The following is a 26,299-nucleotide window of genomic DNA, read 5'->3' as shown; positions in this document are numbered from 1 at the left end:
ATGGCTTAAAAAAAATTTTTTTTAATGTTTATTTTTGAGAGAGAGAGCGAGCGAGTGTGTGTGTGTGTGTGTGTGTGTGTGTGTAGGAGAGGAGCAGAGAGGGAGACATGGAATCTGAAGCAGGCTCTAGGCTCTGAGCTGTCAGCACAGAGCCTGACATGGGGCTCAAACTCACAAACCATGAGATCATGACCTGAGTTGAAGTCAGAGGCTTAGCTGACCAAGCCACTTAAGTGCCCTGATTTATGGCTTTCAATATGCTGTTCATAGAAACTAAATAGTGAACCTAAAAATCTGAATATGTGGTATTTTCCTTTATTGTGACAAATACTAGCAAGTCTTAAAACCAATACTAATACCTTCCCTTAAAAAAAAGGATTTTAGGGGAGTCTGGTGCAGTTAAGTGTCCAACTCTTGATTTCAGCTCATGATCTTACTGTTAGTGAGCTTTGGTGGTGTGGAGCCTACTTTGGGCTTCCCTCTCTCTCTGCCCCTTCCCTACTTGTACTCTCTCTCAAAAGTAAATACAAATTTTAACTTTTTTTTTTTTTTTTTTGGGAGAGAGCACATGTCAGCTGGGCAGGGACAGAGAGAAAGGGGACAGAGGATCCGATGTGGGCTCCGCGCTGAACAGCAGTGAGCCCAGCCTGATGCGGGGCTTAAACCCACAAACTGCAAGGTCATGACCTGAGCTGAAGTCTGATGCTTACCTGACTGAGCCACCCAGGTGCCCCTAAATAAACTTAAAAAAAAAATTTTTTTTAAATGTCATTTCTTGCATCTTTAATTACTTTATCTCTCTTCTGAGGTATTTATGGTTTTTAAAAATTAAAAAAAAAAAAAAAGACTATAGGTGCCTGGGTGGCTCAGTTAAGCGTCTGACTTTGGCTCAGGTCATGATCTCATGGTTCGTAGATTCGAGCCCCGCATTGGGCTCTGTGCTGACAGCTCAGAGCCTGGAGCCTGCTTCAGATTCTGTGTTTCCCTCTCTCTCTTTGCCCCTACCCCGCTCATGCTATCTTTGTCTCAAAAATAAATAAATGTTGAAAAATTATAAAAATAAAACCTGTATTTTGTCATGATACACAAGTATAAATGGGAATCCTTTAAAAAATTTCAATAAAAATTGAAACTTTAGAATACTGAACTCTGTAATTATTTCAACTTTTTATCATAATACTAAGAATTTTTCCATTCCTACTCTGAAAAACGTCTCGAGTTCATGAAGTGTGTGTTTTTCTTTGTATATGCCTCTAATACAAATAATCCAGATAATTCTAGAATTACATTTTTTTTCCAGCTTGGTGTTCATTAGAATGTGTTTGTATTTCTCCATATTTACTTTTGAAAATCATTTAACATTCTTTCTTAACCTTTAAATAGGAACGGTTGTAGTTACTAATGATTTTAGAATAGTATAGCAATTTAATTAAACTATGTATGTATATTTTGGTGTGTGTTCTTTTTAAATAGGGTTATTGGGGTTGTGCCATTGGCAAAGCCAGGCAAGCTGCAAAGACGGAAATAGAAAAGCTTCAGGTAATACATACTTAATGCTTGAATTTTCCTATGACATTATCCTCATGTAGTGAAGTTTTATCACAACAAATGAAACTGTTTAAGATTACATAGAGTGTGGTTTCCTGTTTTGAGCAGGGCTTTCTGAACGTAATAGGCTGAATAAGAAAGCTGGTCATATCTGTATGTATACAGATAAGGTATGACACAGATACGATATATATAGAGTATAGATATATGTGCTGTAGATATGTATGATAATTACAGAGTTGTGTCATGGAGCCCTTTATAATTTTGATGGCTAATGATAAACCCCTTAATCCAGAAAAATACACATGGAAATTTTCATATAATTTCATAATCCTTGAGGTCCATTCATGGAACTCTGTGACCCTTAGGTTGAGAACTTTGAAAGTCTTTAGAGTCTGTGTTCTGGTGCTTCTCTTTCCTTTGTTCCTAGTTAGATAAGGCATTAAACCCCATCCTGTTAAAACTGCCCACTTTTCTGTTCCCCCAAGAGCCATAAATTTTATTAGTGTAAAAAAAAAATTTTAATGTCCTGGTTTTCCTTTTAGTCAAACTGTTCAACTTAACATTGAAACAGTATCCACTCTTTATTATTTATCAGAAACTTCCATTAAAGACAGGATTTTATCAGTATTGTGGTAAATGACAAAAAAATTTCATATATATTTAATATTCTGAACTGGAAACTTGCTCAACCATTCAACTTCAGGTCAGGTTCTAGAAAACATTTTTTGAGTGCTTAGAATTTTATGCCAAATTATAGGCCTACAAAAGCCTAATTTATATTTGGTATTTTAGTAAAATAGACAAAAAGACCTCAGAGGTCATTTTAGGTTAGCTCAATTCTATGTGAAACACACTGGCTAGAGTCATAGTATATGTTGATTATGAACAGACCTCATGATTCTTAGACCACGTCCTTTCACACCCCTCCTGGTGTGGTGCTAAGTTCCTACCTTCTCTTTTCCCCCTTGCTTTCATCTCTCCTGAATGTTATGTGGAAATTTGAAAATACACTATTCAGAGTGGTCATCTATCCTGTCTTTCTGAGGTCAAATTGTAATAAACAAATCTGAGCTAAGAATGAATATCACTTTGAGGAACATGTGTATACTTAATGACAAAAACACACTCTAAAATCAGAGGTCAGTAAACTATGGCACACTGTCTGCTTTCTAAAGTTTTATTGGGACACAGTCATGTTTAGTCACTGGCTGCTTTCACAGTACAATAGTAGAGTTTAAGAGTTGGAACATAGACCAAAGACCCTATGTACCATAAAGTCTAAAATATTTACTTATTTGGCTCTTTATTTCTATAAAGGAGTTTGCCAACCCATGATCTACATCATTGCTCTGGCTTGTTCTTCTGCTGATGTTATTTACTAAGAATATTATGGCATAAAATAAAAATTTCATGAACATATATAAGAATATAATTGTCACTTAAAATGTGCTTTTCCATGTTTACTTAAGTTTGTATTTATTATTATGATACAATTCACTAACTATAACCTATAAGGGCGGAAGTATAAAGAAATAGGCATTCTTTTCATTTACTTCCCCCCCAATTTAACATGAAAAAAATGTAAACAGGAAAGATAAATAGTGCAACAGATCTCTCCATCTAGATTGAAAAGTTATTTTCACCCATTTTTTTTTTCCTGAACTGTTTGAAACAATTACAGACATCATGATGCTGTATCCCTAAATGCTTCAGCATTCATCTCTGTAGAATAACATTATTACACAGAAGATAGTATTAGGTATTCAGTCTGTAGTCAAACCACCTCAGTAATCTGTTTCATTTTGTAACTTTTTCAAACCATGATAATTAAGGCTCACATTTCAGTCTTCACCTTCTCCCAGTGCTCATTTTTTTAAGAGCCCATGCCAGTTGCTTTTGTAGTTAGTCCCACATATTAGGTCTGTATTTCCTAGTAAGACTGGTATTCTTAAATTCAGTGTATTCTGTTTTTGGTTTTATGTCTGAGACTCTAGTTCAAAACCATGGGTACTCACAAAATTTGTGCAAAGAATCTGAAAATAGTTATATAAGTGGGAAGTTCTCCCGACTCATAACTTAATATTTTCTATAGATGAAAGAAATGACCTGCCGTGATGTCGTTAAAGAAGTTGCAAAAATGTAAGTTGAAATTTTTATTACCACTGACAAGTATTTCATTTGATCTTACCATATACATTAATTCTAGAGGTCTGTTTTGTTTGGAAATAATTTAGTGCCTAAGGTGAATGTAACATTCTAATAATGTCTCATTACGGAGAAATATCCGTATTTCAAGTGACGGAACAGACCTCGTGATTCAGCAAATGGGATGGGGAAAAATAGCTTTAATATAAAACTTTTGTTAGGTGACAATTCACGAGGAGGAGGATACAACGGACCTGTAAGCACTTCATTTGATAGCTCCTACCCTTTCAAATCTCAGAGGTCCCAGTAATAGGCATCTTAGCTTACAAATTTTATTTTAGGTTTTATAGCTAAATTAATTATTTCTACACATGAACCACGAAGCTGGCTCATTTATACAGTCTGTTTCTTTGGGCAAGATACGTTAATCATGAAAGTTTTTTAAGAAGATGAAGAGAGCAGGTGCACCTGGGTGGCATCTGACTCTTGATTTTTAGCTCAGGTCATGATCTCAGGGTTGTGAGATTGACCCTTGCTTGGGGTCCATGCTGGGCGTGGAGCCTGCTTAAGAGTCTCTGTTCCTCTGCCCCTTACCCACTTGGGCGCTTTCTGTGTCTCAACAAAACAAAACAGTATTTCAATACATTTAAAAACAGCTTTAAGAAGTCCTGAAGTGGTTCGTATTACAGGTACATAGAATAGAATGCTTATGTGACTGCAGTAAGTAACCTCAAAGTCCTGAGTGGCATGCTTCAGAATTCACGGTTCTTCTAGGTCAAAGAATGTAATAATAAACATGTGGTATTTCAGAAAATCCAATGAAATGCTAGAGTTGCAGCCAGCTTTTCAGACTTAAAAGTAATAAACATAATATTCCAGAGGATTCACGGCTCTTCTTTCCCACACGAGAACTACATCAACATGGTCTAGCCAGCAGTTTGTGCAAGTGCCTCAGGTTTTATAATTAATAATACATGCAAGGAAAAAAATCTAAGAGGCTTTATTATATATTTAAATGACATCCTTAATCTCTTCTAAACTGATAGCTATAATAAAATATTGGAAGTGTTTTATAATTTTGTCCTGTCACCACTCTTCCAACTGCCACATCACCTGCCTTCCTCCTCCCTTTTACCAAGAGACCCTTCCACTTCCCAGTTATGCAGAACCCATTCTGTGATTGTCAGTTAATAACATGAGGAACACTGGGAACTACCTGACAGAACTGCCTGGAAAATAAAGAATCCTTACTGAACTGTACAACAGTTTAAATGTGATAAACTCCCATTCCTTCACTGAGAAATGCTTCTGGAAAACAGCCCTTACCACACCTTTTTATTTTTAGGTGTAACAGCAGATGCTAATTAGTTCTGTGTAAGAAAGCCATCCCTTATCATTTAGTAAAATGGAGCACTATGCATCTTTTACTTAGTCTAGAAAATGAAGATGCTTTCTCATATTATAGCAAGGCTTTAAAAATATCCTCCAAAGTAAACTGTGTGAAGATGCTGGAAAATGTAAAGAAAGTTTTGATATGATACTTTTAATATGTTGTATGACAGTGCCTTCTTGTTTGTTGTAATTTGTTATGTATTATAGTTTGGAGGCCAGGTTAAGGGGCATATAGTGCTTATAAAATGGAGAAGAGGTTTAAAAAGATACCTGCCAAGAAGCTTCACACTGGAGGGACCAGTAATAACTGCAAACTACTAAGTTAGTTTAAAAAATAATCACTTAATGAAAGGAATAAACAAGTATCCTGAAAAGGCAAAAGTAACGATTGGCCTTTTCCCATTTGAGGAAATGTTTCTTTTGAGGTTATATTAGGGACAGATGATCTAATTTGTGCTGACTGTGCATGTCTGTATACGACCAAATGTTAATTTTAAACTTTTTTTGTGTTCTAGAATTTACATAGTACATGATGAAGTTAAGGATAAAGCTTTTGAACTAGAGCTAAGCTGGGTTGGTGAAAGTAAGTTATTTTTGTACATTTATTTGCTCTAAGTCATCTGTACTAAACCTAATTTACCACTGGGTGCCTTTTTCTAATTTTAAAAATTGGTAATGATGTACATGTACATATGCATGTAACCACTGTGCTCTCTCTGGTCAACAAATAGACTAGCTCCCCAGATCACCCTTTAGGCCTCTCTGAATTCATAGTCCTCTGCCTTCTCCCATAGGTAGTTTTGCCTGTCATTCAATTTTCTGTAAATGGAATTACACAGTATATATTCTTTTATCCCTGATTTATTTTCTTCAACATTACATTTGTGTAAATTATTTGTTATGTACAGTATTTGTTCATTTGCCTTGCTGTATAGTGTTCTGTTGTCCAAATATCACTAAGTTTTCATTTCCTCTTCTGCTGCTGGTTAGTTGGCCTCTTTCCAGTGGGTTTTTAAAAACTATAATGAATATGGGGCGCCTGGGTGGCTCAGTGCCAACTTTGGCTCGGGTCCTGCATCGGAATCTGTGCTGACAGCTCAGGGCCTGGAGCCTGCTTCGGATTCTGTGTCTCCCTCTCTCTCCGCCCCTCCTCTGCTTGCACTCTGTCTCTCTCTAAAATAAACTAAAAAAAATAAATAAAAAAATAAAAACTATAATGAATAGGGCTGCTTTACCATTAACGACTTTAACATTAGATAAATCTTACCTATGGATTGGATACATTGTATTGCAAATCACAACACAGGCCTCATTTCTAATTCATTTATATGGCTTAATTTGCAGTAACTAAAGGAAGACATGAAATTGTTCCAAAAGACATAAGGGAAGAGGCAGAGAAGTATGCTAAGGTAAGCTGCAGCATGTCAAAACTGTCTATAGGTATGAAAGTGTTGAATAATAAAGGAACGTGATTGACTTCTATTAAATAATACTTGAGGCAAACTGAACTAAGGATCAAAATTTTCTAGGTTATCCTCAATGGGGATATGTTTGCCCTGGTTCCAAAAATTTTGCATGTGAAAACATAAGGTTTTTCAGGACATTTAATGCTTTCATTCCATGTGTTCTATCAAGAGTATATAGTCTGTTCACTGTTAGAGCAAGATAAACTTAATTATCCTTTTCTTTAGTTGGGTATGTTATTCTAAGTGTTCATTTTTCAGCGACGTGCTTATTTAAACTTAATTAGATTCAGGCTGTTACAACAATATTAAAAATTGATTTTAAGCACTATCTTTCTCTTAACAGGAATCACTGAAGGAAGAAGATGAATCAGATGATGATAATATGTAACATTTGCTTCAGCATCTATTTTAAATTTCTAATACAGTCCCGTGTAACTCTTTAGCCCTGTGGATTATTGTATATCCACTGACCAGTTTTCATTAAATTTTTGTCTTGTAACGACTGAAGTTTGATACCTGTGTAACAAAATTGGTGGGAGTAACCGAGTATATATTTACTTACTTGGCATTAAAATGTTTAGGTTTACTGAAAAAAATTCCTTAAGTGAAAATACTACAAAAAGAAACTTGGGCATCATTCATTCAGAGTTCCATTTCATCACTCGCCTAGAATCTAAAGATCATTTATCGCTGGGCTTTTGTGAAGTAAGTCCCTACTGACTCGGTAGATATTATTTTATGCCGCTACTCAGTTTTACATTTAGTAAAATGACGGTTGGCCAGCAGCCGTTGTTAACCTTGAAGTGTGACACATAAGAAAGGTTTTAGGCTCAAAAGTGAATTTTTTTTCCCTTTTATTGTGGTAAGGAGTGGGTTTAAGGAGCCACAAAGTCCCTATTCTGTCACTTCAAAAATTTCTTGATCTGTAAAGTTCAACTAAAGTACCCATATTTATGCTAAATAAGAAGTTAGACTATAATCGGTATTGAGGCCTGTAAGAACCACTGTCATAACCTGAACAGCACTCAAAGCAGGAAGAAACAGTTTGTAACTCAGGCCAAGTATGCCAGGTCTACACACCCTTTACTGGGTTCATGCCAGTATCACTCTCAACTGTCATGCTTTCATAAGAAGGTCATGTACTCATTGGAGTTTAGCAGCAGGATACTGCTGGACTTTGAACATCTCTGTAGTTCAAATAGCAAATCATTAGACATGAGTAGCTAACTACTATACAAACAAGTCAAGATTATTTATCATTACCACAGCTTTTATATAAAATAAAACTACCTGCTACATTTTATTCTATTGTGCTGTGAATTCACATCAGTATAGGGGCACCTGGGGTCAGGTGGTAGAGCATGTGACTCTGGATCTCAGGGGTGGTGGGGAGTACAAGCCCCATGATGGGCATAGAGAGCTTCCTTGAAACAAATTCACATCAGTATAGCTAAAAAAAGCCCTTTAAAAGAATAGACACTGGTTCTAAATAAATTTCTAACTTTGACGAGAGAAGCTACCTAAAAACTATAGATACCATAACATAGATAACTGGAAAACTGTATAAACAGATATACCTATTTCAGCTATGAGACAGTTGACTTTCATACATATTATATGTAAAATTAATAATCTAGGTTCAACTGTGGGAGGCACTCTGTAATTGCACCATTGAAATATTGATTAGCCTTTGTGGGGGGAAAAAAGCTTATCATTTTACTTTGATAAGATTATAAATTTATTTTCAGAGAAGATCCAGTACCTTATTTACTGTAAACTCTCTTGATATGGGCACCTGAAAAGAGAAATCAAATGTTTTAAAGAATCAAGTTTTAGTTTAGGGATTACAAAAAGTATACTTAGACTATTAAAGCACTTATCTGATTAAGACTATCCATTTGCTTCTATTTCCATCATTCATACAGGGACCTGAAAAATAAGAGAGAAAAATCAGTTGTAGGTCGTATGTTTTCCTTTCTTTTTTATTAAAAAAAATTTTTTTTTAATCTCTATTTTTGAGAGAGAGACAGCATGTGAGCAGGGGAGGAGCAGACAGAGAGGGAGACACAGAATGCGAAGCAGGCTCCAGGCTCTGAGCTGTCCGCACAGAGCCTGATGCGGGGCTCGAGCTCACAAACTGGACTCACAAACTGTGAGATCATGACCTGAGCCAAAGTCAGACGCTCAACCGACTGAGCTACCCAGGTGCCCCAGTATGTTTTACTCTTCAAATTAAGATTACAAATTAATGTTTTTTTTCTCATTTTGTAAAAACACCCACTTACCCTATTAAGAAACTAGAGAAAATCCACAAATGAAAATCAAATCTTGGGCACATGCACCCCAATGTTTATATTTACAGCAGCACTATCAACAATAGCCAAATTATGGAAAGAACCCAAATGGCCAAACCAACTGATGATTGGATAAAGAAGACGTGGGGTATGTGTGTGTACGTATAGTGTGTGTGTGTAAACACACACACACACAATGGAATATTCCTCCATGATCAAAAAATGAAATCTTGCCATTTGCAACAATGTGGATGAAACTAGAATGTATTATGCTAAGAGAAATAAGTCAGAGAAAGAGAAATACATGAATTTAAGAAACACAACAGATGAACATAGGGGAAGGGAAGAAAAAAAATAAGAAAAACAGGGAGAAAAACCTTAAGAGACTCTTTTTTTTTTTTTTTTTAAATTTTTTTTTTTCAACGTTTTTTATTTATTTTTGGGACAGAGAGAGACAGAGCATGAACGGGGGAGGGGCAGAGAGAGAGGGAGACACAGAATCGGAAACAGGCTCCAGGCTCCGAGCCATCAGCCCAGAGCCTGACGCGGGGCTCGAACTCACGGACCGCGAGATCGTGACCCGGCTGAAGTCGGACGCCTAACCGACTGCGCCACCCAGGCGCCCCAAGAGACTCTTAAATACAGAGAACAAACAGGTTTGCCAGAGGGGTGCTGGGCATTAAGGAGGGCACTTGTTGGGATAAGCAGTGGATTATATGTAAGTTGATCATTCGCTAAATATACTCCTGAAACCATTATTACATTATATGTTAACTAACTTGGATTGAAATAGAAAGTTTTACGAAATGTGAATATCATCAGCTGTTGCAGTGTAAGTACAAGACAATTTAATACAGTAAGATTAAATACCCTTTAATTAAAAAATCAAGTCTTATGTAGAACACTCAAATATTCTCTAAATTTTGAATTCCTTATTTTTGGAAATGGAACCCAGACCTATTTTATTTTGCATTCCTGCACTCTGTCATGTCCTACATTGTATTTGCCATGCTTAGGCTATTTAATAGTGGTTTTCCTAAGGACTTCCACCACCTGCCAAAGAAAGCCTTCTAAAGTGATTGTCAGATTTCTCCCTCTTGGCCCTGTTATATGTGTCCCATAAAAGTTGTCCAACTATTTTCTTTTTAAAAAAAGAATTCCAAAACTGAAATGTGTATGAGTGCAGCTACTCTTAACCCCCACCAAGTAAAGCTTTTATTCTACCACTGATATTGTGTGTGCATCTATTAAGGTGTTCACTTTAATAAATTAGTGTACCTCCCCACCATCCCAGCCCATGGGAGAGGTGTTCAAGAAATCCTGTCTTTGTATCCACTGGGTGTGAGCAGCAACACAGTAGGCATTCAAATGCTAAAGGTACTTTTTTTTTTTTTGAGCATTTGAATTACTTTTATTAAAAGATTGTAGTTGTGTATCCCTATGGAAAGTACAGGGTTATTTAAAGTTTACCTTCAACACCAAGTTTTTCTGCATAACATTACATTAGATGACATTAGAAATAATGGGTACTTCAAAAATTACCTGTTTAGATTTAACTAGCATTTATTGAACATCTAAGAATCAAATGCCTTCACTTCTTTGGTCTCATTTAATCTGATCTACAGGTACATATTTAAAATACTGAAACAATTCATAATAGTTAACTGCAGGATATGCATACTATTTAAAAACACTGGATCAAAACTATCCATCAGGGGTTTCTAAAACTAAGATGAGCATGGTTTATGATTTGGAAAGATCTGGAAAACCCAAACTCAGAAAATATATAAACTCCCTGGGATTTTTTTTTTTTTTTTATAGAAGCACTATAATGACAGGATTTTTCTTGATAAAAGAAATAAGAGCTTCCTCTCAGCTACCACTAATCACAAGAGCTTCAGAGTAAAAAATTAACATTGTAATTAAAACCAGGACAGCAGCTGATAAGCCAATGTAGGTTTCAAACTGGCTTTTGTCACTTAATAACTGTGTCACCTCGGGCAACTTACTTAATTTCCTCATCTATAAAATAAGGATTATGTACCATTTACAATGGCATCAAAACCAGGAATACTTACTTAGGTATAAACTTTAATTTGTGTAAGATTTTATGTTGAAAATTATAAAATGGTGACATTGACAATGAACTACATAAACTGATCAGAAGGCTCAGCACTGTCAATTCTCCCTAACCTGATTTATAGATTCAATGTAAAACCCAATCAAATTTGCAAGAGGCCTTTTTTGGGGGTGGCAGGAAATCAAGTGGTTTGTAAAATTTATATAGGAAAAGGAATTAGAATAGCCAAAGCAATTTTGAATAAGAAGACAAGGCCAACACCACCTGATCTGAAGACTTAACTATAATATAAAGTTCATGTAATAAACATTATTAATGGAATAGAATGGAGTCTTAAAAGAGACTGACAAATATGGTCAATTGACAAAAGGGAAAAGGGAAGTCAGTGGAGAAGGACAGCGCTTTTCCACACGTGGTGCTGGAATAACTGGACATCTATATGCAAAAACACCAGAAAACAAGTCATACCTTGGACCAAATGCGTAAGTCAAGGTGACCATATACCAAAATGTACCTCAACTAAAACTTTCTAAGAAGAAAACAGAAGATCTCTGAGACTGGTTTAAAAAAAAATTCTTAGATACCATACCAAATGATGTATAAATGAAAACTGACAAACTCAATTTCACCAAAATTAAAAGCTGCTCTCCTAAAAACACCAAGAGAATGAAAAAACAAAGACAAACTCTTAAGGGGAAAATATTTACAAATCACACATCTGACAATGGATGTGTATTCAGAATGTATAAAGAACTCTCAAAATTCAACAATTAAGAAAACCACCCAGTTTTTAAAAATGGACAAAAGGTTTAAACAGACAATTCATACTACAAAAAACCCCCCTAATATTCCTTCTTAAACTATCCCACCTCTTTAAGAGGGAACTACCTTACTTATATGTATCTCTACTCCTAAACACCAACTCTTAAAAAGTAAACGCTGGTGTACTATAGTTAATGCATAAAGGCTGTTGAAGAGTAAAGGGTCCTTATACAGCTTGAGTTTGTGTTTGAAGTTTATGATTTGAACTTTTAATTTTTACTATGTGGAAACAAAATAGCATTTTAGGAAAATTCATTTAAAAATAAAGGAGTTCAACTATATAACTGATATGGGAAAGGGAACTACTAAAAACTTTTAACCACGAAAACCCAACAAGGCTTTAAGACCAATGTATGAAGAGAGAATTATTCTTAAAACAGCACCAAGAAAATACTGATAATTTAGAGAAAGGGAAATGGTATACAAGAATTGTAGGTATAAAGAGGATAACCCATCACCTTTAGTAGATAGACTGGTCTGGGTGAGCAGCAACTAGACGGCAACAAGCAATCATTTGGAGGCCTGAAGTGTATCAGACTGCCAGGAAAGATTATATATAAAATGTTTAAAAATAAGATATAATTCCTTTCCTGGTAAGAAAAACACATTTAAAAATCATTAGCAAGGTACAAGTTTCCCCTGCCATATAGAAAAGTACGAAGTAGAGGGTTCCTACAAAACCTTTCATAAGCCAAAATGGCATAAAGTGAAATTACCATTAATTTACATTGAAAAATTTTTGAGCATTCCCAAACCCTGAAAATAACCTTTCTTTTTTTAAATTTTTTTAATGTTTATTTTTTAGAGAGAGATAGAGCCTGAGTAGGGGAAGGGCAGAGAGAGAGGTAGACAGAACCTGAGGCAGGATCCAGGCTCTGAACGGTCAGCACCAGAGCCCAACGTGGGGCTTGAATCCCTGAAACGTGAGATCATGACCTGCTTAAGTGACTGAGCCATGCAGGCGCCCCTGAAAATAAACTGTATTAGTCTTTTCTGGCTTTTGGTAGCAAAAATGAGTACTAATGTAGGTCTTTTGTTAAAAGAGATGTGGTATGATATAGACTTTTGAAAAGCAGGGATAATTGTATCAGAATATGTACGCATGTTTTAGTATGAGTAACATATACTGTATGTATCCACTGAACTACAAATGTGTGCTTTGGGAAGGGGGAAGAAAATAAATTCTGACAAACAAGAAAGAGAATCTGGGACAGTTTCCTGGAGATCTGGTAGATGAACTCTCCAATCGGTGAATTTAGGAGAACTACAGATGGCAATAGTTACCAGAAAAAAACTTCTGAGATGCCACTAACCGAAACAAAGTAAAAAGGCTAACCAATATAAGATTATGAGGAACATAATCTAGATGACAGTGGGAATGCATGGAGTAGATAACAGGTTCTCCATCTGGTTCAAAGAACACATGCCTAAGAATTCTCCATAGATTTGAATTCACAAGGTCTGAAGTGAGGCCCAGGATTTGTATTTTGAACAAGTATCTGGTGTGATGCTTATGAATACACTAAAATTTGAGAATCACTGATTTAGACACAGGTTAGTAAAAGAAGAACTAACCGAAACAGTTAAAGGGTTTCAAGAGAGAAGATTTCTGTTACAGAGCAAAACGGAGGATGAAGCTACAGGGACTGACAGTTACTGATGAAACTTTTCTTTCACTGGATTTTTAAAGAAATACAAGTATCAGAAATAGGAATATGTATCTAGATGATGAAAAGGGAAGTTTCTGGTAGAAACCTTATAGTAGATGGTATTGAATATATTACGATTCAGCATCAGTTTTCTGAACATTTCCAATATGAGGGTGGACACAGAGCATAAGTGCTCAAGGATTAAACAGCATCTTTCATATCTTACTGACGGATCAACGAAGAGAAACAGCTCTGACTTAAAGGCAGGTCAGGTTAATTTTGTCAGAGAAATTTCATAGAACTTGGTCTCACCACTGCAAAAGAACCTTAATACAAGATTCCCTTACCATCAATAGGAAGGGATTCAGGTTTACATTGAAAGTATGTTCCACTAACACATTCTATTAACACCTAATTAAAAGTTCATTTCATAAGATAAAAAAGATAACTTGTAATGTATAGCTAAATGTTCTATCTACCATTTTAGTTGCAAAAGAATTGTTAACTCTTCCCTTAAAGATATTCAATATTCACAATGTAGCCAATTTCTATTTGAATCACCACTTGACCTTTAACCTGTCCCTATGGAAAAAGGATTAAATGTGTGGCTGAATGGAAGTTTTTACGCGTTTCTAGAGGAAAAAGTTTACTAGAAATGAACATAGATTCTTCCTTCACAGGCAATATAATGATTCATTCAGTACCTGACACACATTTGACATGGAAAGCCTAAAGGCAAGCCACAATGCTGGCAAGTCATGCACTAATTATTTCTGATAACAAAAAGTTTCTTTTCCTTCCTGGCAGCCCTGTTTCAGGATATGAAGCCAAATGAAGCTTTCTGACATATGACTTCATTGTAGACATGATGTGCCACCCCCACCCCCCATCTAGATACTTGGACAGCCTCCAAAATGAAATTCAGGAGAGACGCTTTAAACAAAACTCAGGCGCGGCTACTTTAAATCCATTCTTTTCCCTAAATGGAAATCTGACAAAACAGGAAGTACTTGGCAGCATATAGGAAGGAGCAAGTTCTGTGGTTTACGTACTTACTGGTAACAGACTAGTTTTTCGTGACTGTGTAATAAAATGCAGAACTTCACATTTGAGAGGAAAACAGACAAAATTTACCTTGGTTACCAAGGTTCCCTCGGCAATTTAAAGGTCTTAAGGACAGTATCACACAGTACATAAAGGAACAAGAAATGGGAAGATGGCTTTTATTTTTGTTATGTTCTCTCATATAAAAATCCCCTGTCTTGTGTACCACGATCTAAGCCACCAAAATTATACAAACACTGCAGGCAGTTTTATGACTGCACATAAACTGAACAAACATAAATACTAAAAGCAAAAAAAAAAAAAAAAAAAAAAAAAAAAAGCTTGTTTAGTTTGAAGGAACCAACTTGGGGAAGAGATTTTTGTTTATGTTTCCAGAGGATTCAAGGTATCCCTAAATACAAATAAATATAAGTCCCTAAGTGGGCCATTAAATATCAGCAGACTCAAAAACATACTACCAAACATATTATAAACCAACGAAAAGAAAACGAAAACTCCCCCTTGCTCCCATACCCCATGACACAATGTCTTTCAGCTGCTCCCCACCCTACCCCAATCCCGCTGCTGTTGAAACTAGAAGCATTTCCAGGTAACAATTTGTATCTTAACTTTTAAACTATCACAATTAGGAGTACAACATTGTATCGAAGTGCCTAGTGAATGTTTAACACGGGATGTAAGGGATTATTATCTAGTCCATTCTTCCCACCCAAAAAGCAGGTTGAGATCCACAGTAAGTCAGGAAATCAATTTTGTCAGTCCTAACAGACTTAAAAAAACATACAGGAGAACATACTGGAGTATGCTGTACTTTGTTTTGTGTGTGGGCAGTACACATACATACACAAAACAGAAACTTCACTATAATGACATTAATTAGTGATCTTCCTTAGCTATTATTTCAAATATGTTTTGCCAAACAATGAAAATAATGAGAATGCCTATTAACTATAACAGTGAGGTAGGTAGGACATTAAAGCTTCTGTCAGAATTTGATCCTATGAGATAGGAATAGCAGCAACTTCGTTAAGTGCTAAAATTATTGAGTCAATGCCTCAATGATTCAGATCCTCAGGGGTTGTTAAATATCAATCAGTTAACCTTTCAGACACAGATAATAGAAGTGTGCTCAGGAATTCTTATTTGAAAAATATGGTGCTGGATTTAAGTACACTAAGAGCTGTTAAGTATCTAGGCCCGTGCCCTTTATCTCTAACAGCAGACACTCAAGCAGAGTAATGTATCCCAGGTCACAGCCAATGAGAACATGCTTATGATTAGAACAGAGAACATACGGTTTTCAAATCCAGTGTTCCTATATTAAGATGCGTATTCAATCCAACATCCCACTGAACTACTGTAGAAATTCTGAGAATTTTTGAGCTAAGGGTAACATAATTGCCACTTTAGCTTCATGAATGCCTAATACGAGCCTGATATCTTAACTCATTTCCACCAGTCCCATTTCTTCTAAAGCTAGAGGCCAGACCCTATCAACATTATAGTAACCAAAGATCAGTGTCCTCAGAAACATCTCGCCAGCTTCTATTCTCCGACTACTTCCACTTTCATGCCTAGAGGCATAATGGTGAGGAGAAAAAATGTATTTGTAAAGTGAGATTACCGACTGAGCCAGGTGGTTTGTATATTATATTATTGGCAGCAGATGTACCCTTAGTCCTGGCCAAACTTTTAATAAATTTGGACCACTGGTGATAAGGAAGTTTGGTAGGTGGGTACATCCATGAAAACAACAACAACAACAACAACAACGACAACAACAACAACACCCCCAGTCCCTCTGGTGTTTAATTAGATATACTTTTAAAAATGGCATGAAAACATTCCAATGAAAATTCTTCACCTGTGGATAATCCCCATAGTGCTCTGCTCCCTACATTGAATCAGACTTAATTCCTAAAACCTCAAGCGATCTCATTTTAAGTAACTGATCAGGCAAGAGGCTCCTAGTGTACAAACACTGACAAAGCACATTTTTACTGGCATGCATTCATTCATTAAGTATCACCTCTAAGCTTGCTATATATTTTACAAACTTCCACTCCACAAATGAGTGCCTCCTAAGTGCCAACACTTATGACAGGTTCTAAACTAACAAAGATAGATAAGGTATAGTTCTCTGTCTGTAAGGATGTCCTAACTTAGCAAAGAACATGTAAGTGAATAAGAAACTAAAATGTAATATAGAAAGTGACAGGAATCATGTTAAGAGAAAATATATGAAATTCATAGGGACAGATTACCTAAAGAGGGATCATGGAAAATTTCACTCAAAAAGTAGCATTTGCAGAGTGCACGGGTGGCTCAATTAGTTGAGCATCTGACTCTTGATTATGGGCTCAGGTTATGTTCCTAGGATTGTGGGATTGAGCCCTGGGTCAGGCTCCATGCTGAGTGTGGGGCTTGCTTGGGATTCTCTCTCCCACATGTGCTTGCTCTCTAAAAAAAAAAAAAAAAATTAGTGTTGATTGGGGAACATTCTAGATTGTGGGGAAAGTATGAATAAAAACACGGAAAACAGAGTTTGTATAGGGGAGCCGTGACAGGCTTAGTGTGACTGCAGCAAATTAGTTTACAGACAGACTGATATGACATTCAGTAAGGTCTAGAATGGGAGGCAAAGATTCTACATGCTTTATTTGTATGTGGAAATATAATGTATTGTTTTAAAAGCTGCTAGAATGACAGACCCTACGTAACAGCATTATACACACTAACACCACCTAATATCTGAATGTTTCCTAAACATTTGGCATTATTCTAGCATTTTACATGTACTAACTCATTTAATACTAAACTGTCAGGGCAGTTCTACTCATATCCTCCCCATTATAGATGAGGCAGAGAAATTAAGAAATGTGCTCTAAACCACCCATCTCACAAAAAGCCTGGCCACAGCTACACACTCTAATGCTGGAAGTATCTTCTTTGCTATCCCTAAACTACTTAAAAAAAATTTTTTTTTAACATTCATTTTTTTTTTTTTAACGTTTATTTATTTTTGAGACAGAGAGAGACAGAGCATGAGCGGGGGAGGGGCAGAGAGAGAGGGAGACACAGAATCCGAAACAGGCTCCAGGATCTGAGCCATCAGCCCAGAGCCCGACGCGGGGCTCGAACTCACGGAGCGCGAGATCGTGACCTGAGCCGAAGTCGGACGCTTAACCGACTGAGCCACCCAGGCGCCCCTTAACATTCATTTTTGAGAGACAGAGCATGAGTGGGGGAGGGGCACTGAGAGAGAGAGAGAGGGAGAGACAGAATCCGAAGCAGGCTCCAGGCTCTGAACTGTTAGCACAGAGCCCAACGTGGGGCTCAAACTCACCAACCACAAGATCATGACCCAAGCTGAAGTCAGATGCTTAACCAATTGAGCCACCCAGGCACCCCTCCCTAAACTACTTTTAAAAGCCTTGGTTCTAATGGGGACATGGTGAAGGCCTAAATCCCATGCAGGTAGCTCCAATCACGTATTTTGAAAAATAAAAGGTACCAAAGTTAAGGAATTAATAAAAAGCAATGAAAACATACACAAAACCATGTATTTGTTACAAATTAAAAATGCTGAAAACTTATGCACAAATGTTTCTGAATCTATTACTTTTTCCTCAATTTGTAAACAGATTATGTCTTGTAACTCAAAGCTAGCAATATGATGGGAAGAGTTTTATTTTTTTTTTTATTTATTTTTGGGACAGAGAGAGACAGAGCATGAACGGGGGAGGGGCAGAGAGAGAGGGAGACACAGAATCGGAAACAGGCTCCAGGCTCCGAGCCATCAGCCCAGAGCCTGACGCGGGGCTCGAACTCACGGACCGCGAGATCGTGACCTGGCTGAAGTTGGACGCTTAACCAACTGCGCCACCCAGGCGCCCCATGATGGGAAGAGTTTTAAATACCTAATTATTTAAATGAGATCAAAGACAGCTTTTTTTTTTTTTTAAGTTTATTTTTATTAAGCAGGGGTGGGGGAGGGACAGAGAGAGAACCCCAAGCAGGCTCCCTGCTCTTAGCATGAAGCCCGATGCGAATCGTGAGATCATGACGGGAGCCAAAATCAAGAGTCTGATGCTTGACTAACTAAGCCACCCAGGCACCCTAAGGAGAGTCTTGATATATATAATGAAGTGGCTCAAATTTCATAACCTCATATATTATCCCAAATGGATTGTTTTATAAAAACTGATTAAAAAGGCTAATGAGAAACAAAGAGGGAAAAAATTGAGTATTGTGATTGATACAGAACTATTATTTAAAAAGCCTGTTTTTTCTAAGACAAAATAATAACTTTTTCCTTGGTAAGTAGCAGAAAACATTTTTTAAAACCCTAAGAAAAAAAGGGCGGAGACACCAAGAGAGATTTACTGGTAAAAGTAAGCTCTTTCTCTTGAAGAACATTCAAAAATTAGCCTATTACATGTTTTGACATTTCTCATTGTTAAAGCCCTTCCTTACACTGAGCACTTTAATTTCATCTGTTGAAATAAAAGTGGTTTCCGAAAACAAGACAATTAACATCTTTACTTAGATTTTAGATATTTAAAGAATCTTGGCTAAACATTCATGTTCCACACACATCTGTTACTTCTCTGTATTTTGTTAAAGTTAAAAGACAACACACAAAATTTAGCCCACTGGGAAAGAGGAGGGAAAAATATTTCACCCCATATATTTGAACAATTTAATGGACACTGGGATGGCTCAGTTGGGTAAACAACTGACTCTTGATTTTGGCTCAGGTCATGATCTCACAGTTTGAGATCGAGCCCCAAGTCAGGCTCTGTGCTGACAGCATGGAGCCTGCTTGGGATTCTCTTTCCCTCTCCCTGATTCTCTCTCTCAAAATAAATGAATAAACATTAAAAAAAATTTAAAAGCATACATGTATTTTTGTAAGATGCTACCTTAAAACTATTTTTTTTCAATAATGAAGAACTTCTCCTTTAGTATGCAAATCATTTGGTTTCCCTGCACTTATTTTACTTATTAATTCACTTTAATTTTTCATTTCAAGTGGTACTTTTTTTAAAGTTCACTTACTTATATAAGTAATCTCTATACCCAATGTGGGGCTCAAACTCAGCACCCCAAGATCAAGAGTTGAATGCTCTTCTGAGCCAGCCAAGTTGTACTTTAAAAATCAGAAATAAGAAAGCCTTGATATGGGCGCCTGGGTGGCTCAGTGGGTTAAGTGTCTGGCTCTTGATTTTGGCTCAGGTCATGATCCCACAGTTTGTGAGTTTGAGGCCCACATCAGGCTCCATGCTGATAACATGGAGCCTGCTTAGGATTCTTTCCCCATCTCTCTACCTCTCTCCCACTCAAGCTGATGCTCTCTTTCAAAACAAAAACAAACTTAAAAAAAAAAGAAACAAAGACTTGATAAAACCACTAAAATCTAATAGAAGAATGGAATTAGAAATCAAAATATAAAAAAACAATGTAAGGTCCAGCATATGCCTTGTCCCAATTAGGGCTTCAGAGGCACTTTGATAAAAGAAGAATAAATGCTTACCAGACATTTCAAGCTCTGGCTAGCATGTTTAAAACTGATTTCATTTTCCTTAAACATCAGTGTCTTTTTCTGACCTACAAAACTTGTTAATGGTATGAACTATTCCCTGTTCTTTAAAATTTTGAGTGTTTTGTTTTCTTCTTTACTGCTACAATCAAGTAGAGATCAAATACTGTCAACTCTTTTTTCCCCTCAAATTTCTTGCTCACTTATTCCTTCCCCTCTCTCCGTCTGACTCTAGTTTCATGCATGCAGATGTATTGCAAAAATATCTTGTCTCCCTACCTCCAATTCCTGTGTCATTTCTTCAGTCACACTGGACACTGTTTCCAAATGACTTCCCAATAGTACATTTTGTGTACATCATATCCCTCTGTGCCTATTCAAAAACCCTCAACAAAAATAACTAAAATTAAAAAAGAAATCTATAAGGAAAAATATCTGTAGCCAATTACTACTAAATATTATATAAAAAACTCAAAGAAATAAAACATCAAGACTCACACATAAATGGACAGAGATCTTAAAGAGAGAACTTGTCTAGTACCAAGAATCAGTTGAAATTGCAGAAAAAGGTCCTAATTCACTAGTTAACAAAAATATTACAAGGAAAAGGAGAGCTCAACATATTTTGCACTTATCAAATTAGCAAAAATGATTATAATTATATACTACCCAATTCAGGTAGCTAATGTCACAGAGAGGGTGACAATCAATCCTGAAACAACGGTCCAAAAGACTGAAAATACTGTATGCACGTAGATGATAAATGCAGAATACTGAAAAACCTGAAACCTAAATGGTCAAGAAATACAAAAATGAAGTTGAAGATAAAACAGTTTGATGGATTGTTTTCACACATCAAAATTATAATGGGTACTGTGTGTGGTCACACTGAATGCTTATTACAACGTTAAAGGAACAAAAAAAAAAAGTAAAAATTAATAATAAAGAAAAATATGCATAAGGACAAGGACATTTAAAAAATCTAATGTTAGGGGCACCTGGGTGGCTCAGTTGGTTAAGTGTGTGACTTTGGCTCAGGTCATGACCTCAAGGTTTCTGAGTTTGAGCTCTGCCATCAGGCTCCGTGCTGCTGGTGTAGAGCCTGCTTGGGATTCTCACCATCTCCTCTCTCTGCCCCTCCCCCACTTGCCTTTTCTCACTCTCTCTCAAATTAAACAAACTTAAATAAAAAACAAAGCAATGTTATCAGAGTGGGATTAAAAGAGATGGGTTTGTTTAGTTGCATTGTGATTTGTTAAAATTTGAGACTAAAACAAAATAATCTTTATTTTCTGCTCACATCCCAGCTTTTAAAGCCCTCGCAAGGTTCCCAAACCAGTATAGAGGACAAGCACCCCACAAAATCGATGTGAAGCTAATTCTAGAAATGTTGACAAGCTGACCTCATGCAATTTTTCCAATGTAATCTTTAGTCACTCATCCTCTCCGAAATGGTTTATTCACTTCCCCAAACATACCTTTCTTTATATAATTACATTCTTAATCACCATTTTCCACCAAGAAAGTCCGAGATCTTCCTTTCTTCTAATTTTACAAATGGTCTCTCACTAACCCTGAAAAGCCTTCAATGATCACTAAACAAATTTCTTTTCATTCTGCATTATAAAACAATTTGTATTTTAAAAACCAATTAAATCTCAACCGTATACTGAACTTTGATAAATTATCTTGTAAGCCATGATTTAAATCTTTAGAAACTTTCCTGCACTGATTGAATCTTTTGCAATGACTCCATTAACTTTCCACATGTTTAATTATATTCTTTCTTTTATTAATAGTAAGCTCCTTTAGCATAGATCATGTAGGAACATAAGCAGATCCCTAGATCAGCGTGTACCCAAATCCTAAAATATGCTTTCACTCTAGTCTAAATTATGGGTGAAAACACCCAGTAATCTATGCCTGCACATGGCCATAAAATCAGCAGTGACTACCAATAGGGCAAAAGACCACACAGGGATTGCAAAGATAGCTTTGTTACAAAAAAGCAAATTATGTAACTTTCCAAAAAACAACAAAACCATTAGCAAAGCAGGTGTGTTCAACACAGCAATCAATCTGTTCTACTTCTCAACATAGACATTTATAGAAACTGTACAGTGAAACAAATTCTATCATTTTTCAAGATACACACATATGTAACATATGTATATAACATACTAACAGCTGATCTTAATTACTAAATAAAAGACAAGTAAAACTACATACCAGAAACAGAATTTTCAACAGTAGATCCAGGTCTTTTAAAAGTGGAACATCTTCCTTCATTTTCCCACAAAATGAGGTTTATTCTAAAAAACAAAGACTTCCTTTAGTTTTGAGTATGCCACAATCCTCAGAACATAGTCTATTTAATAATCTTAAAAAACAATGAAGCAAAAATTTCACTTCTAAACACTTTCACTGATGAGATCTCTGTCACCTATTTTAACATGGGCTCAAAAAAATCATGAATATGTTCAGAGTGTTCCATCATTAAAAATCCAGAAATGGGAACCACATAAATGGGTAAACAAATCCATAGGAATGTTCTAATTTGGGGATTTCAGTGCAAAATACTACCTCAAGAAGCTAATTATAAAGCCTCGTTTGAAGCCTTGACCAAATAAATAAAACATTCTGCTTTCAAAATAGCTTTTTATCACAGAAACACCATTAAAAATTTTTGAGATTTTGTTTTTGTAGGGAACATTATTCTAATAGTTTGGACTCAATGGTTACAAAAAAACAAATCAATCATAATTAATTTTTCTCATTAATACCTATGAGATGGTTCTAGTGACTTTTCAGTTAATATTCATCTACAGTCACCTCCCATTAAGAGATCATAATGCCGTTAAGATTCTTACTGGGTTCTCTAAATCTATGTTGTATTAGCAATTACAAATCAATTCAATATTAAAACAAGTATTTGGATCAAATACTTCAAACAATTTTGAAGGCTGATACAGCATCTGTGGCACATTACAAGTTCTTAGAAGAGTATTACTGTTAAAGAAAACATTAAGCTGTTTATTTCATATACTTTACAAAAGCACATACAGGTTCATAAAAAAGACTGACAGAACACCTATCATGTATCAAGTAGGGAAACATAACAGCGACTAAAACCTCAGTTGCTGCCCTCTGGGAATGGAGTCTCAAACTAGGGAAGAGTCTAAGAACTGCACAGCAAATGTGGTGAGAGACATGTAAAGGTTCCTGTGAGGGTAAAAAAGCACACAGAAAATGCCCATAAAGATGGAAAACTTTAAGGAAGGCTTCGAGGAAACATAGAATAAACTATACCATAAAAACAGTAGTTTTTAGTATCCTCTAAATGTCACTTCTGTGCAGCAAACTATACAAACGCCTACCTATTTGAGAGTGAAAAATAAATTAGTTTTAAAAAAATCACTTGTAAGGTCCCATAAACATTCTTAAACTTATTTTAAAAATTATAATTCTACTTGAATAAAAGACCCAAGAGAGAAAATTTAAAAAATAAAGCGAAAAAAAATCAACAAAACAAAAACTGAGGGAAAAAATAAACGGAAAAAAACAACAAAAAATGTAAGTACAGTAAAAGCAAAGCTTTCTGATGGGCAGCTGTACAAAGCCTTAAACGCACAATCCTTTTAGCTTATTCCCATTTCTAGGGATTTATTCCAAATAACCAGGAATGTAAAGAAAGATCTAGATGCCTAAAAATTTTAGCCACAGACGTCTGTTCTCAGACAAAATCTTTTCTAAAACATGCACCAAGATACCAATTCTATCACTGCTGTTATAGAAAAATTAAAATATCATCCGATTATATAAATTATATCTATCCTACAGAAGACTATGCAACTATGAAAAGTGCTTTATGGGCAAAATATTTCCCATGTTCCTAGTTTTTCCTATAAAGAAAAAAATGAGTGACAAGATAACCATGACTAAAATGACCTTTACTTTATAAAACAACACTGATGAAAAATAAAGACCCCTCTGTGTCACACAGAATTACAACATAAACTATAATTGCCTTTTGGTGGAAGAGATACAAGAGACTGGTCTTTTCTTCTTTAGGCTTTTTAGTAATTTCCAAATCCCCACTGACATGCATTATTTGGATCAGATAGTAAGTTTTAAGTTGGTAGTAGAATTATAGATGATTACTCCCTGGGAAGTTCAGCAGTATTATATCATTTTATAATTTTCTTAAGGAAAAAAAAAAACCAATCACTTCGAAACTTCTACTAACATATTTTTTCTATGTGCCAAATTTTTAAGTAGGAAGAAAAAAACATGAAAATGTTCATATTATTCTATGACAAAAATATTAAGTACTCAAAAAAATCCAGAAATGGGAACTACATGAATGGGTAAATAAATTCATAAACATGTACTAATTTTGAGATTTCATTCTACGGTATCACATCAGGAAGCTAATTATACAGATTCATTTATTTTTGTTTAAATTTTTTTTTTTATTTATTTATTTTTGAGACAGAAAGAGACAGAGCATGAGCAAGGGAGCGGCAGAGAGAGAGGAGGAGACACAGAATCCAAAGCAGGCTCCAGGCTCTGAGCTGTCGGCACAAGCCCAACGCGGGGCTCAAACTCATGGACTGTCAGATCATGACTAGAGCTGAGGTGGGGTGCTTAACCGACTGAGCCACCCAGGCGCCCCTACAGATTCATTTAAACCCCTGGTCAAACCAAACTTCTTTCAACTACCATTCTTCCTTTTTGGATTTATGGCTTTATCTTACAGACAACAGTGGTCTGTAAAATTTTTCCAGTCTACCCATTCTAAAGATTATTCACAGAAATTAAAACTTACCTCAGTAATACTTTAGGATATGTCACTGAGAGATTTCGGTTTTCTTCAGACCACCTGCCAAAAAAAATCCACAATAAATGATCAAATCATACAGCCATTTTCTAGGCTGGATCCCCACCAATGCAGCAGTAACAAAGGTACTACAAGACTTAAGTTTAATTTTTTTTTTAAAGTTTGTTTTTATTTATTTGGAGAGAGAGAGAGAGCACGAGTAGGGGAGGAACAGAGAGAGAGGGAGAGAGAGAGTGAGAGAGAATCCCAAGCAGGCTCCCTGCTGTCAACGCAAAGCCCAAATGGGGCTGGAACTCAGGAACTGTGAGATCAGGACCTGAGCGGAAATCAAAAGTCGGAGGCTTAACCGACTGGGCCACCCAGGCGCCCCTAACGAAAATAAGTTTAAACAGCTATCTAGACCAGCATGACTAGGTCACTCAAAAACAGCTACACTCCATTTTCTTAGTAAGTAATTTTGAGAAAAATCACTGCAGTGATCACTGCAAAAATCTAGTTAGGTATTAATTTTGAATAAACGTAGCGTGGATTATCGACGATATTTCACATTTCCTTATTTCATTCTTTAGAACTTGCCAATTAATACTCCATTTCCACCATTTCAAATGTGTTTTAACAGAACACAAAGATTCTGCTAACAGAACAAAATCAATGGCTGCCCTGAACAAAGTCCTATCGGGGAGGTCTTCTTATTTAAAAAGTGTTTTCAGTCCCTACAAAACCACTACTCTTTCCTTTCAAAAAAGTAGCACAGGCTTTGTGCTAAGCGGCAGAGCCGCCTGAGGTTAGAGTAGCAGGGTCTGGGCCAGCTGGTGGATTCCACAACCCGCTGCTTTCTGCAGCTTCCTCAAAGCTTAATCGCGCGAGGAGCACGCGGAAACCTCTCTCCCGACTCAGCTGGGTCTAAGCACCTTGCCTTCCCCGTGTTAATTAATGAGGCGCCCACAGAGCTGGCACTTGGGTAGAGAATATGACAAGTTCGCGAAGCGCACTTCCAAAGGAAGGAACTGATCGGAGAGGAGAATCCAGAAAATCTCTCGAGAGGGGTGCCAAGGATCAGCCAGGAGAAAGAGACGTGCACGTCCCCTCCGCCCCTTTCTCTCGCGCGGCGGGAGAGGAGGCCTCGCCCCCTTTCATCCCGCCCCCTGCTCCCCACCCCGCCGCAGGGAGAACTTACTTTGCCATGGCCGCCGCGCGGCCCGTCCACTTCCGGTGCCGGTGCCGCTAAAGCTGCGCCATCCCCTAGTCACTCGGACAGCCACAGCTTCCAACCGACCTTTTGACAGGTTCGCGACTCCTCCGACCTTCACTAGGTGCTGTCCTGGAGTGAACCGTGGATAGGTGCCGCACTGAAATGAATCTACAGGATACACAGTCGGCTCTCGTCTCGCCAGAAACGTAAAATGCGATAGAGCTGCGACCACCGCCGCTCAGACAAAATGGCGCCGAGAAG

The 26,299-nt window shown here is 36.7% G+C and overlaps 1 protein-coding gene and 1 long non-coding RNA gene across 5 annotated transcripts in view; one reads left to right on the top strand and one right to left on the bottom strand.

The window, feature by feature from the left end:
- PSMA3 (proteasome 20S subunit alpha 3) overlaps positions 1–7,053 on the top strand; it is a 20,078-nt gene extending 13,025 nt beyond the window's left edge. Inside the window, exons 7-11 of the mRNA XM_049612685.1 lie at positions 1,474–1,539; positions 3,644–3,690; positions 5,604–5,671; positions 6,433–6,497; positions 6,898–7,053. Of these exons, the coding sequence (XP_049468642.1) occupies positions 1,474–1,539; positions 3,644–3,690; positions 5,604–5,671; positions 6,433–6,497; positions 6,898–6,942 (291 nt within the window). The 3' untranslated portion in view covers positions 6,943–7,053. The remainder of the gene's footprint in view (positions 1–1,473; positions 1,540–3,643; positions 3,691–5,603; positions 5,672–6,432; positions 6,498–6,897) is intronic.
- LOC125909467 (uncharacterized) lies at positions 43–26,299 on the bottom strand. 4 transcript variants are annotated; one of them, XR_007453701.1, is made up of 7 exons: positions 26,024–26,299; positions 24,835–24,888; positions 23,316–23,383; positions 22,236–22,318; positions 16,729–16,924; positions 8,317–8,483; positions 43–6,271 (listed from the first exon to the last, which is right to left on the bottom strand). It is a non-coding gene; the product is annotated as an uncharacterized LOC125909467 (long non-coding RNA). The 4 variants fall into 4 exon arrangements; XR_007453698.1 differs by having other exon boundaries at positions 43–8,483; positions 26,024–26,298; XR_007453700.1 differs by lacking the exon at positions 23,316–23,383 and having other exon boundaries at positions 43–8,483; positions 26,024–26,297.

Source organism: Panthera uncia, assembly GCF_023721935.1.
Source record: "Panthera uncia isolate 11264 chromosome B3 unlocalized genomic scaffold, Puncia_PCG_1.0 HiC_scaffold_1, whole genome shotgun sequence".
Lineage (NCBI taxonomy): Eukaryota > Metazoa > Chordata > Mammalia > Carnivora > Felidae > Panthera > Panthera uncia.
The sequence above is the reverse complement of the archived record's forward strand: the minus strand, read 5'-3'. Positions and strand labels throughout refer to the sequence as shown.